A 14,514-nucleotide genomic window follows, 5' to 3' on the forward strand; every position below is an offset into this window, starting at 1 on the left:
ATGATCTAGTTTATCATTAGGTTAAAGTCTGTCTGACATGTTCCAGACCGTTCTTGGCACACTGATTTTGGCTACGGATTACTTCGTTTACCTGATCATGATATAGGGTTTATGGCGGGTGTGACAGGTAAACGGGGGATGCTTACTCATCATAGGCACATGATCCCACCTCTGGCGTGTCAAGGGGTCCGTGTTTGCCGAACTCCCTTTTTATGTTCCTTAAAGAAGGTATTATCTTCACCTTTCATTTATACATTTCAGCTTGTGGTCACTCTGTCCCCGAGGATACTTGTCGCTCGATATATGTTCATCTATGAATATACACATTGATGAGACAAACCTGGCTGATACGTCGCCCAGTATAAAAAGGGTTCGCTCAGTGGAGTCTTTAAGGGACACAGGCTTTAACAGAATGATTGGTGTCCCTCGGATTATCCCTCGAGATATCAAACATTTGTCATATGTACAGTCGTCAAATTGTCAGCTCTGGTAGAGAAATGAAAATTCGTATGCCTAAATTAAAGATTGTCATGTTCCATTAAAATATATTTTGGAGATCTCATATGCTCGACCTAAAACTTCTGATATATTCATTACTAGAAATTCATTTATTAGTAATCTCAATGGACGTAGTTTCTGTACCAAAACTTTTGAGAATTTGACCTGTAAATCTTCTAACGATGTCTAAGCTATCGAGTATAACCTCTGTAACTAAACTTATGTCGGAGAAACTAATGTTCACTTGATAAAAAAAAATATCGGGACGCAGATTTTAAATAAATAATGGTTGTGTCTTTTGGAACTCCCATGGGCACAATTTGTGCTCACTTCTTAGCTGACATGTTTTTATATTCTTATAAAGCAGAATTTATTCAAAAACATCTACGTGAGGAGAAAAAAATATCTTGTTGTGACCTTCAATACGACATTTAGATATTACGAAAGAAAAAAATATATGACCAAACAACTATCAGAATGCAGACATGGGATGTCATATCTATATCAATGAGATATGAGGCTCATATATCAAATATTCTGATATATTGTTTTCATCGAATGAAAAAATCTGGGACCAGGGCCGAGGACGAGGTTTTAGTTATGGGACCTAGACAAAAGACCAGGTTTTAGTCAGTACCAATATCCATTCAATGCGGCGTATATACTCGTATAGCTTTAATAAACCTGATGAATAATCATGTATACTAGAGGCGGTATACTCCCTTTTCGCAGAATATTCATAAACCGCGCTTCTAAATCGAAAACGAGGCTACCGTCGTATCCAAGTATAAACAAGTATGGCGTCGACCTTAGACGGAGGCAAGAACGACAGGCATTGTTGCGTGCCGAACTGTAATGGAAATGGACGCCGCAACCCAGAGCTCTCTTTTCATCAAATCCCACAAAGATTGGAGCTTCGCAAGGCTTGGATACATGCTATTCGGAGGGATCCTGGTCCATTATTCAGAGTATGTTTATGTAACTTTGTTCCAAATAATACGGAGAGATGACCCCCTTATATCATAGAATTAAGTAGGCCTCGAAATAGGTTGGTCCTTGCACGTGTGTACGTCAGTGTGTGTTTAATGAAATGACTTCAAACAAGTCTTAACGGGTTATAATCTTTCTAACAGATCTGTGATCAAACAGTTGTTTGCTCACGTCATTTTAAGAGGGACGACTTCAAATGGACCCCAGTAAGGAAGACACTCAAGAAAGAAAGTGTTCCTTCCATATTCAACTGGAAATCTGACGAAAAAGCTGCGCGACGGGAAATTTTTAAGCATCCTGTTCCAGAGAAAATGCCTAGATTTGACACTGATGAGAATAACAACAACCCGGTCTCAAATGAAAATTTAAATTTGAATGTGGAGAGGTAATGGCATTTTAAAAATCTCTATAATTTATGTGATAGTCAATCAGAATGAATCAGGTTATATCCATAACATTATATAGGTCTATGTGTGTGTCATTTTATTTAACAGAAGGTCTGACTAATTTTACAAGAAGCACATGTAATAATCGAAACGATGTTTCTTTTTCTACCTTCGAATTACTATTTCTATAAACAGTTGAAAATACTAGGAGAATCAAGGCAAATATAATTTAGCAATAAGTATGATTTAAGTTTCTTCAGTGCTGCTGCATGTCATTGGGACTTTCAATGTGAAATTGGTTTTACTTATTGTTCATGAATTATTCTCAGAATGATTAATCAATTGTCAAACTAGTTTTATTCATGCTGGTTTGCAATTGTATTAAACTATTTTGAATAATTCAACTTACAACAAGATCAACTGCTGCTGGACAGTAGGATGCTGGATCATCAAGATCTTTGTGAGGTATGAAATTTTGTATTATTCATTCAGACTTAGAAATTGTATTGAAATATTTTCACTATATTAAATGATGGTCTATAATAATAAAAAATACTGTATGTTTTGCACTTTGTTAAAGTAACATGCTCTATATAACTTGAAAATCACCTGTGCTTATGTATATTTCTTCTTCTCTTAATTCATAGTATGAATGCTGTTCTTTACACCACCATGTTAATTTTGAGAAAATGATATTCTTATGTAATGATTTAATATGCATGTAATTTAAAATATCTACCAACTTCGAAAAGGTATAGAGCGTCCTCCTATAAATTTCACATTCATCAGAGATATGCATAATTTTGTAATATATAAATAAATGAATACATCGAAGTACACAAATACTTATTACTGACACAACAGAGATCCTTTATAAAAGATAGGGGGGGGGGGGGTGATCAGTCTGTAACTGGCTATGATGAAATTGTTTGACTAACTTTCCAATTATTTATACAGTATGGATGTGAATTATATATTGCAGCAGTATGTATGAAGAAGTGCAGCCTGAGACAAATAGGGTGAATGAGTTAGAGGATATGCTGAAGAAGAAGGAAGGGGAAATTCAAAAATTACAGCAACGACAGGTATTTCAGTTAACACGCCCCCATTCCTCCAAAGTCAAGGTCAATTTTCAAGGCAAGAAGTGGAGCAAACCCAGGTGATAGCAAAACTAAGGATACATATTGAGAGGCATATCCGCAGAGTCAAGGAGTACCACCTTTTTGATGGTGTCATTCCCTTAAGTATGGTAGGAACAATAAATCAATTATGGACAGTGGCAAACATGCTAACTTTATTCAAGGGTCCTCTTGTCAAGGAATGGAAGTAAATTGAAGATGAAATCAATCAGGAAAATGAGATAAATATATACAATTATCAGAATATAAAAATTGTATCAGAATTGTACCAGAAATTAAAGTAACATATTACAAGATCTATAAATTTCATGACATGTAATTCACGACACATATTACCTGTGTGTTGGTTGTTTTATAATTAATAACAATAACTCTAGTTAATTACACAACCATATTTAGAAGTAACTTTCATTAGGAAAGTTTTTAAGCCCCCCCCCCCCTCCCCCTTGCAACTAATGTTGGAGGAATATTAAATTTGTCCTGTCTATCCAAAAAATTAACCTGGCACATAATTTTAAATGGTAAGTGATAAAGCTCTCAGTCTTCATATGTGAGAAAATTTGATTTGGTACCAAAGTTTCTGACCTCATGACCTTGAAGATTGATCTTCTTTTAAGAAAATATCTCCTGAATTATTTAAGGCATGCTTTCATATTTTGTATATAGATTTCTTATGGTAAGACTTTGCATTTAATAACATGACCGTTGACCAGGTTACTTTGGCATAAACATGTTGAAGCTGAATGGAAATAATTAGCAAATCTTGAATAGATATAGAAAATGCTACTTTAAGTAATGAAAACATTCCTTCAAATGAAAATGATCTATATCAAATATTGATCAGCCTTTCAAGTAATGGTCAAAATAAAACATATCAAGCTTGTCTTTCATTTCTTGCCATCTACTTGAGTCAAATGTTATAAGCTCAAGATGAGATTCATCTGAAGTCCAAACAAACAAGTAACACCACTCTAGTCCTGTTACCGCAAGCTGCATCATAATCTGATGAAAATAGTTATGTGTCCTATTCAGTTTAAACCCATTTTCATCCTTGTTGAGGTAAACACATTGTGATAGGGGGTTGACAGGACACTTGATTTCCAGTAAACCATAACATGGAGTAAGGGCAGGGCAATACACCTTTCTGTCTGGGCTTGCTGCCAACCAAGGTGACCATGGACTGACACATATTCCACAGGGATAAATGTTGACATTGTCATTCATCCTCTGAAAATACAGAAAGTAGTAGAACATAGTTTTAAAATATTGCTGACTCTTATATATGTTTTATTTATTTGTATGAATTTTTTTTTTTTTTACATGAAATCTTTCATCAATACATTGGTGCTTTATTCAAAACACATATCCAAAGACCTCAAATTATGACAATATTATTTATATTCAAAAGATCTTGTAAATTTTGTGTATTTATTTATAATTTATGTATTTATCAAATTGATATACATGTATAGACCTATGCATTTAGTTTTCTTTGGGTTAAATGCCTAAGGTATTTACAACTGGACATATAATAAGTGGACTAGTTATTCTAACAAATATTTGTGCCTGCATTTATTATCAAATACATGAAAACATATATTGTAAGAGTTCTTACTGCTACAAATGCTTCAGCTGCTGTAGGCTCACATGCTATCCCATGTCTCATATTGGCTGTCACCACAGATCTGGAAGTCCTTAGTCGCTCCACCAAGGGGTCATAGTCTATACCAAAAACAGCATTGTTTGAAAATTTGTTTTTGAAAAGAAGTTGTTCAATGTCTTTAATTTGTAGCTATTGGTCAATTAACTAAACAAGCTAAGCTAAGGCACCACTGAGGGCTACAAATTTAAGACATACAAGAAAAATTGAACTTTACATTGTACTATATATACAATTGTTCTCTAGAATAATAATTCATGATCTTGTCTATTTCGTTGAATTAAACATGTTGTATTTTAAGTGTACATATCAAATTAAAAATGCAGAATCTTATTTGAAATGTAGTAATGTTCATTACATGTATCAAGCCGATACATTTTTCACATAATTACCTTTTCTCCTTTTGACAATGGAACCAGCAATAGATGCCGTTATCCTATCAAGCCTAATCCTGTGCCATTTGGGATCCTGGGACTGTAACTGAGTCAGAGATTCTATCTCTGAAGCCTCATCAGTAGTGACACTTAATGAGTCAGTTTTCAAGTGTTTTGTTTCAGATAACACAGTAGATATATTGTTAATCATCACATTTTGAGATGGTAATTTAGGAAAGTCATCAGCATCCAATATATTCAGAATTAAATTACTGTTCATTTTTTGCTGCACTGCAAGTGGACTCCCCTTGGGGAATTTGCCAAACTTCGTGTCTACAACTTTCTCCTGACGTTCTAAATTTACCACACTCAAAAGCATACAGGTGTCGTCAACTTCTTCAAGGTTATCACACAATTCCTGTAAAGGTAGTTCGGACACATTTTCAATAGGGTTGTATAATGTTGTTCGAATTCCTCTAGGTGGCACATATGGGTTCCTCATATCAAAACCTAACACTCGAACGTTGTCAATGGAGCTCCCTGCTACCTTTTCCCCTCTTGGTACATGCCATGTTTGTGGAAGTGAGGTTTTTGCTACATCTGTTGGAATAACCAGCATTCCAGTTGTTTCCATATGAGCAAGAGTATACAAAAGACCTGTAATGTGACCACATGCACCAGAGGTTCCAATTGGACAGGAGCAACTGCTGTCATCTCTCTCAAATATTGGTCCTGATTTTAGATGTATCTGTAAAGACAAATTTAAAAACATTAAGTAAATTAATGTAAATTTAAATATTTTAAAACAAGTATAGTTGGATTTAGGTAATAATTTAATAGTCAATTCATTTATTGTACAGTGTTTAACAACAAGTGGTCCATGGGCCACATTGCTCACCTTGGCCCATATTTAAAGATTTTCCCTATAAATTTGTATGTAAATCTTTGTTTCCCTATTGTGCCCCCACCCTAACTCTGGGTGCCGTATGTTAACAAACTTGAATCTACACTATGTCAGGAAGCTTTTATGTAAATGTTAACTTTTCTGGCCCAGTGGTTCTTGAGAAGAAGACTTTTAAAGATTTTCCCAATATCCCAACAGGAAAAAATTTGATCCCCAATTGTGACCCCACCCTACCCCCAGGGGTCATGATTTTAACAAATTTGAATTTCCACTATGTCAGGAAGCTTTCATGTAAATTTCTGCTTTATTCTGGCTCAGTGGTTCTTGAGAAGACCTTACCCTAGTTTTGCATTTTTGTGATTATCTCCCCTTTGAAGGGGGCATGGCCTTTCATTTGAACAAACTGGAATCTCCTTCACCCAATGATGATTTGTTTCAAGTTTGGTTGAAATTGGCCCATTGGTTCCGGAGAAGCAGTCGTTAGTATGAAAATTTTACAGACAGACGACAGACAACGGACAATCAGAAAAGCTCATTTAAGCTTTCAGCTCAGGTGAGCTAAAAATGAATTATACAACTTCAATGCAGTGATCAATACATTGGTACAGATGTTGATATGAATGGGTTCATCTGGAGGGAGGAACCCCCCACATGCATGTATGGGTGAGTGACCACCCTATCAAGTTGGACTCAATCCCAAATTTCAGAGGGGAAACCCGAGTTCTAAGGAAGCATATGCTTTAACCAATAATTTTTGTATACTGGTATTTGTGACTATAACTTACAGGTTAAGTAGTACATATTAGATGGTATCTCAAAAATGTAAATAGAATAATTAATCATTATGATACATATGACTGATAAAACATCATAAACAATCAAATTGAATATTACCTCAATTGTGTGTGGAGACTCATTTTTCTTCTGTGATCGGTAGGATCTAGCTTTAACAACACAGCCATCATCCAATTTATACACTACAATAAGAAATGTTTGATTAAAATTTTATTACAAGTGTATATATATATATATATATATATATATATATATATATATATATATAACACATATACTATATTTAACAATTACATTATGACTACATGATAATGATACACATGTATACCTTAAATACACATGTTAAGAATTTCTATATTGACATTGGTCTAGAGTTGGCTCATACAATGTAACAATACTTATTGAAAATGCACTGTATAAGAAGGATGATATATGGGGAGTTGTTGTTCTGAACACAGGGGGTACCAAGGGACAGTGCCTGCATGTGTCATGTCGACTAGTCTTGTACCCTAAGTATTCGAAACAGCTTATCTATAGTATACAATTTTAACAATTGAACATTATAACTACATGATACAATATACATATGTATACCATGATATATGCATGTTATGGTTACATGTATGATGTAATGTCTCATGTGGTTTACATTGTCTAAGCACATACTACTAGTAATACAGTGTATTATGTATGAACCATGAGAAACCATGTTTGCACATATGCACTGTTTGTAGTTTCTTCATGTGATTTCAATATAATGTTATCTGTAGGTGTTGCGGTGAAATCACACATCAAATGCAAAGTTGAAACTTTACGGCACAAGTTAATTGCATGTAATACGTTAAGTATTAATACCATGTTCAAAATGTCTCATGTTATGAACATTGTTTGTAGCTCATAATACTAAATTACAATGCACTTTTTTTTTCTTCTTCTCATAAACATTACATACTGAAATCTGTCAAATGCATTATGATTTAAACATATCTTATTGAGAATATATATGTATTAATAATAGTGATGTATGCCCAGGAGGGCCCTAATTTGGAATAAATAAATCATATGATATATATATGCAGGGGCTATAAATTGATAAAATGATGCTAGTTTGTCATAAATTAACTCATTGAAACTACTAGATTATTTATCATTCAACAAAAATATATGGTTTTTCAGCAGGCTGGGATGCTATAGGCCTAAAACTTTTTTTTCTGAGGGGGGGGGGGGGGGGGGGGGTACTTGGACATGTATACATGTACGATCGATCAGTTTTACCAACAATCATCATATTTAATTCATATAACTAATTATTATGTAAGATCATCTCTTCAGTAGACATCTTTGTTACATGCTGATATGGTGTAAGTTACAGCCACAAAACGATTCAAGATCGATCAGTTGATAGTATCTGTCAAACTGATCAGCTGATAGACGATTTGACCTACCTCTGATATCCGAGATGTATTTCTCGCTGAAATATTTGTATCCCTTGGAAACTTCTTTGCATCCTTCACTCTTGTTTAAAGTTTTTATTGTTTCTTCAACAAAACCGAAGGTAATGAGGGGGACAATACTGAGATCTCGCGTTGCGCAACCAACCGACTTCGTACATTCCGCTAAATCCGACATGTTTGTTGTGCGTCGAAACCGACGGTAGCCTCGTTTTCGATGCGGTATGCATATTTATGAGCATCTCATTAAGAAAGGAGTATTAGTATTTTCATTCCAAAGAGCTTTGGCTATACGGCGTGCGCGCGCGTGCGTGTGTGTGCGCGCGCGTGTGTTTGTGTGTGTGTAAATGTGTATTCATATATAGATATAGTCTTTTTTCCATTCATGTCTATTTACTAATTAAAATTAGATACATGTGCATCAACTGACCTAGTCTGATGGTCTTGGTCTTTCCAGTGTGAAAGATATGACCCGGACACAATTTGTATGATATTCCAAAATGAAGCCATAGTGACCTGCTTTTGATTTGCATTACCTCTATCTCCCACCCCAAGATACATCAATTGTCCATGTTTGGTGGTCCTCATCTTCGTTAGCCAAGGGTTTTCGGTCCACTCCGCTTTGGGGAAGATGGGTGGTCCTAGATCTCATTGCGTGTACAATATATAGTTCGGACTTAAAAAACAGACGGAGGGATCGTCATAAGACGGGCGTAAATACGTAGCGTGATCCCCTGACAAAAATTCGATTTTCCATTGGGGTATAATAAACATCATGCAATGACCACTGGTCACAAAACATGTTATATCTATTTCGGTGCATCATAAACACGAAAAAGAAGGAACGTAGGAGATGGTTTTTGCCCAAAATTCTAAATCAGGGTCGGTTGGATGGCTCTCCTCCTTCATTGCCTGAGTTCAATTCAACAATTGATACCATTTAATGCTGTATGTATTTACATTTCCAATGTTTTTGCCTTTGATATTTTTACCAATTCTAACGATGGCCATTTCCTCATGAATGCGTTGAAGTTAAGAACGATGCGCATATGAATCTAAATTGTACAATCTCAGAATTTAGAGTGGGTGGGGGATGAAAAAATAACTAACACTGAAGGTAAAAAAGTTATACTTAGAGAGAAACAAAAGAAGTTGCAATATAAGTCACACGAATTGTGTGAAAGATGAGATACACTCAATGATTGTTGTCCTTTATATACAAGTGAAAGGCAGACCTTTTATTATAATATTTCTAATTATGATGGATACAAACTTTTTGAATTTGTCAAGTAAGAAAAATTTCTGTGGCTTGTGTCAAACGAAGATATCATGTTGTTAACCAAGTTGGGTCAATTTCTAATCAGCATTTTTGAAATGAGAAACAATAATATACAATGTAAGAGGTAAAGATATATAAGTTTCTATAAAATAATGTACATGTATACCATATATATTCTACAATGAGACAAGATGTACCAGGTAGAACTCAGATGCTTATTCTACAAATGTTCATTATATATCATAGATTCTAGAAATTAATTTATATATAATACAATACTGTTATACATATACTATATTTCTGTATGCCCGAAAAGGCCCAGAATTGGATTTGTAAAAAATAAATATAATACGTTTATTTTAATGACTGATAAGTTTGACAGAAATGAAAGTAAAATGTAAATATAAAACATATATATACATTGTATGTACATGTTTCATTTTTAGAAAATACATGAGGTACATGTAATTACAAATGGAACTGATCGACCTTCCTGGGATATGCTGGCGTGAAGCGTCGTAATGCATGCCCTCGTGTACACACACAAATGTAACTGATCGTGCTTCCTGGGTTTTATGCTGGCGTGAAGCGTCGTAATGCATGCCCTCGTGTACACACACAAACACACACAAATTTAAATTTATTACATATGATTCATTAATTTTATGTTGTTTAACGTCCTTCTCCAAAATTTTTCACTCACATGGAGATGTTACTATTGCCGGTGGAGGGCTCCATTTAAGCCTATTCTCGGTGCTTACAACCTTTGAGCAGAAGGGCTTTAACGTGCCATACCTGCTGTGACTCGGTCTTATCCGAAGGACCGACCCATTTAGTATCCTCATACGACAAGCAAGGGGTACTGAGGATCTATTCTAACCTTGGTTCAATACAAATTTCTTAGATATACTCTCAATAAAGTGGGGGCAGTCAGTTATCATGGAAAACGAGCGTTTTTTGATCTCGTTATTACGACTTTTATAGTCCTAATAACGACTTTTCATATCGTAATAATTACTTTTCCTGGGTGGATATAGCGACTTTTATATAGTAATTACGACAGTAATCTCGTTTCTCTCATTTTGTTAAATTTACGACTTTTAAAAAATCGCATTTACGACTTTTTATCTCGTTAAAATGCGACTCGACAAAGTCACATCATTTACGATATATGTTATCTCATTATTACAACAAAAGAAATTAAGTCTCGGAATTACGACTTCTCTCTGAATTTGACCTCACTTAACGGTGTCAGAATCTTGATCATTTCTTGTGTGTATTTAACATTCCTAGGATCTGTCCATCACATTAAGTAGGTATGTGTACACATGTTAAAGCAATAACCACCTGACTGAGGACGTTCAACCCCCCAGATTGTACCATCTCCTGACGAAAGTGGGTTTCTTTCATAAGGTCGAGTAAGCCATTTAAAAGTAGGAACCATAACAGTTGATCTATATGGATATTGAAACCGACTTTGAGGTAAAACATGATTTATTTACACGTATTCTGAAACTGACTGTGAGGTAAAACATGATTTATTTACACGTATTCTGTGTTGGTGGGGTTGTTTACTCTTATCAATATGTTAGTTCGTTGATTTTTAAAGTGTTGGTTTTGAAAAGATGAATTAATCTATAATTAGCTGCACACATGTTATAAACATGCATTTTGAGAAAGAAAGCTTTTAATCTTTAATGAATGAGTCATCAGAACCACTATAACAGGGACATTAATACTTGAATTGATGCACGTATTTTAAATTGAATTATTGCTATCTTGAATTGATGCACGTATTACTTTAAATTATTGCTATCTTGAATTGAATTGAAGCGTGCATCAATTCAAATGCTAATGTCATCAATTCATTTGAAAAGCGCAACATATTTCAATTATAGCGCTTGATAAATTCTTAAGGTAGCTCATTACACCAAATGTTTTTAATGACTCGTTAAAACACACCTTATGAAGGATGGTTTTATAATCGAAAGAGTGATACATGGTCTCAATTATTTTATATGATTTTTTTTGGTGATTTTTCCTGGAATTATAAAAAGGTGTTTTATTTGCAGATAAGAGATTCCAGAATCCAAATTTCGCTGTGATTTGATGCATGATATGAACTACTAAAAATATATACCTAAAAGACTCAAATAATTAAACGTTCTAATTTTTTAGAAAAAAATATAATTTATGAAAATTGAAAACATTATTTCAAATGTTGATATATTTTAAATCTGCGGATAAAATCTTCAAAAAAGAACATGTCAGTTAGAAAAGAGATATATTGAAGAAATATATTTTAAAAAGAAATTGAAACGAAATGACAAAATTTCAGATAATATCACTATATTCAAATGAGAGAAAAAAGTACCGATCCCGATCAAAATTGATAGAAATTACTAAAATAATCATATTGTTGTTAATTGTATGCACTTTTCATCAAGAAATTAGTTTCCTTTGTAAATTCAGTTAATTTTTAAACTATTTTACATCAAGGGAATTTAGTTTTTTGATTACAATGTTCTCAATGACTCCTTTTTTTTTTTATAATTTCGATCGGGCTTGGTTCAAAATCGTAATAATTCTGAATTTTGACCATTTGATTTCAATTTCTGTTTAAAATATATTTCTCTGATATATCTTTTTTCTGTATAAAAAAATGAAGCCTTTTAAACATCTGTTACCTTTCCTTGGTTTGTTGTCTGATTTGAATTGTTCGTATTAATGTCCTTGTTAATTGACAATTTATCTACTGTTAAGTACTTGAGGATATGAACACAAGTCATTTTTACTCTATAACACTACATGTACGTATGGTGGGTAACATCCGTTATCTTTCATTGCTCCTATCTGATGCGTAAATATCAAGTTTTGTCTCAGTACGATTTATATTGGTTCAGTATTATTGCAAGCATTTGTTTTCTAGATTTAATTGGTACAAGTATATACATGTATGTTATTAAATGGATCATATACTTTTTAGAGCATGTAATAAATAGACAAAATGCCTATGTATAACTCACAGGCATTTGTTTCTGTGTATAAGTTATGACATCTGTGATAGTGTTATTATTAATTTACAGACGTCATAACTTATATACAGAAACTAGAGCAAAGCTCGTTGCAAAGCAACGAGAGGTCTTCCGTCGGAGCTGTGTGACATAAAAAAACCTTGAACTTTGAACTTTGAATAAAGGTGTCCTATAATTTTTTATCGCAAGGTGTTTAATAAATTTATACTACTCAAGTACATGCGTGTATGATCTCATTCCACGAATCAGTCTTTTGAGGCGCACGTGTATGTGGTATTAAATTCTTTCAGCATTTAACTTTTCAGTCCCAATAATGAAGAAAAAATTGCTATTTAAATTTATGAAATTTATGGCTCAGGACATACAATAAAGGTTTATTGCTGTTACCAATATTTTATCATACAACAAAATTATGATAGCATAATATTCAGACTAAAGAGAATAATTCATCGAGTTTGAATTATTTATACATACAAATCAAATAAATTGCTCTCAAATCTTGAATATTTTATTAAACTTTAATATCTATCTGCGTAAATACATGTAGGTATATTATGTACACAGTGCGCACAAAAGTCGCGTATGAATTTCACGCCAGAGGCACGTGTCGAAGTTACATAATTTGGACCAGGAGTTCTGAATCAATGTTTAATCAAAGTCATTGTTTTTAATCAATAAAACAACAAATCATTTGAAATGAGACTGGTCGGCCATGGGTCTCTGAATATTCTATAGGCATGTTTAGATTTTGTTTAATCATGATTATAAACTATTGATTTCAAAACATGTTCAGAAATAATTCGTTATGTTTGTAAAATGTATTCATTTTCTTTTTCACAACGAAGAATTTGAGTAAAGCTTGTGTGTTCAGTTAAAGTAGTGTGAAATCACAGATCGCTAGTCCAGCAGCGATGAATCTCCGCTATTAAACACACATTCAATTAGACATGATTGAGAAACGAACTGTATATTAAATTGCAGATTTTAAAATTGATGCCTGACTCAATGCTCTAGAGTTTTGAATTTAAAACAAATCAAATGTAAGACCAGGGACGTATAAACAAGTATATACATCCCCGGAAAGACTGAATTATTCTAAAAATCCAATATGATAAAAAACATAACATTCTGTGTTATATTTAGGACGACAATTGATGTTTACTTTGTGTACATGCCCTGGTTCACACGCGATGGTTCCTCGAGGCGGTTACGTAATTGTAAACAAAAACAAACTCCGCGGTGTATGTAAGATGCGTGTAGTTAATGACTGAGTTATTCTATGCTTGAAAGTTTGTTTCTTCAATTAAATATATCGTTGTTTTAATAACAAACGTAGAAGAGATAACCTTTTCTTCTTTTTTTCTTTGGAACGATTGTTTATATTAAAGCTACTAAATAATAAAAAAGAAAGTTGTCGATAGATGATTTTTAAAGGAACCATAGATCACGTTAAAACCTTATTTTAAAAGAATATTAGCATTTCATGAAGTCACATTTATCAATTAAATCAAGTTTATTTAAGTTATACGCATATTTTTCCCCCTTCACCTACCCAATGATACGGTTACCTGTTTGCAGGTCAAGCTTTTTACTCATATATAACACAATACTCGAGCAAAATATTATGTGTATGAGATCAATAAGATGTTAAAGAACAACTTTTCCAGCGAAAGCCATATCGAAATATTTACCGTTTTTGAGTTATAAAGCGAAAACTTTGAAGATCCCCAGATCCCTAATTGAAAGGTCCAGGCCCTTTTTAGGGATATCAAAAGAAAGCTCTTAACATTTTGCACAACCTTTGTTCTACACGTCTTAACAAAATATTTTTAGTTTAAAAGATACAAAGGAAAATATGTGTAATTTTTTGCTCCTTTAGGCGTCCTAATTTTTTAACCCTGTCAACCACCATTTCGAACGCTGTAATCAAAAAACCAAAAACGATGTACACAACTACAATACTCCTACTTTTCATTTTTAATGCATTTTCTGCTCAAGCTTAT

The 14,514-nt window shown here is 33.6% G+C and overlaps 2 protein-coding genes across 2 annotated transcripts; one reads left to right on the forward strand and one right to left on the reverse strand.

Moving 5' to 3' along the window:
* Positions 1-1,295: 1,295 nt before the first annotated feature.
* On the forward strand, positions 1,296-3,037 carry LOC130048108 (THAP domain-containing protein 1-like). Its single transcript, XM_056144291.1, has 3 exons — positions 1,296-1,466; positions 1,632-1,873; positions 2,857-3,037. Exons 1-3 carry the CDS (start codon positions 1,296-1,298, stop codon positions 3,035-3,037), a joined length of 594 nt encoding a protein of 197 aa, XP_056000266.1.
* A 109-nt stretch (positions 3,038-3,146) lies between these two features.
* Positions 3,147-8,446, reverse strand: LOC125675944 (uncharacterized). Its single transcript, XM_056159445.1, has 5 exons — positions 8,192-8,446; positions 6,846-6,928; positions 5,066-5,795; positions 4,629-4,735; positions 3,147-4,240 (listed from the first exon to the last, which is right to left on the reverse strand). The coding sequence occupies exons 1-5, from the start codon at positions 8,373-8,375 to the stop codon at positions 3,854-3,856; spliced, it is 1,491 nt and encodes a 496-aa protein (XP_056015420.1). The 5' UTR covers positions 8,376-8,446; the 3' UTR covers positions 3,147-3,853.
* Between the last annotated feature and the right edge of the window lie 6,068 nt (positions 8,447-14,514).

The sequence above is a fragment of the Ostrea edulis genome, chromosome 1 (assembly GCF_947568905.1).
Source record: "Ostrea edulis chromosome 1, xbOstEdul1.1, whole genome shotgun sequence".
In the NCBI taxonomy this organism is placed as follows: Eukaryota; Metazoa; Mollusca; class Bivalvia; order Ostreida; family Ostreidae; genus Ostrea; species Ostrea edulis.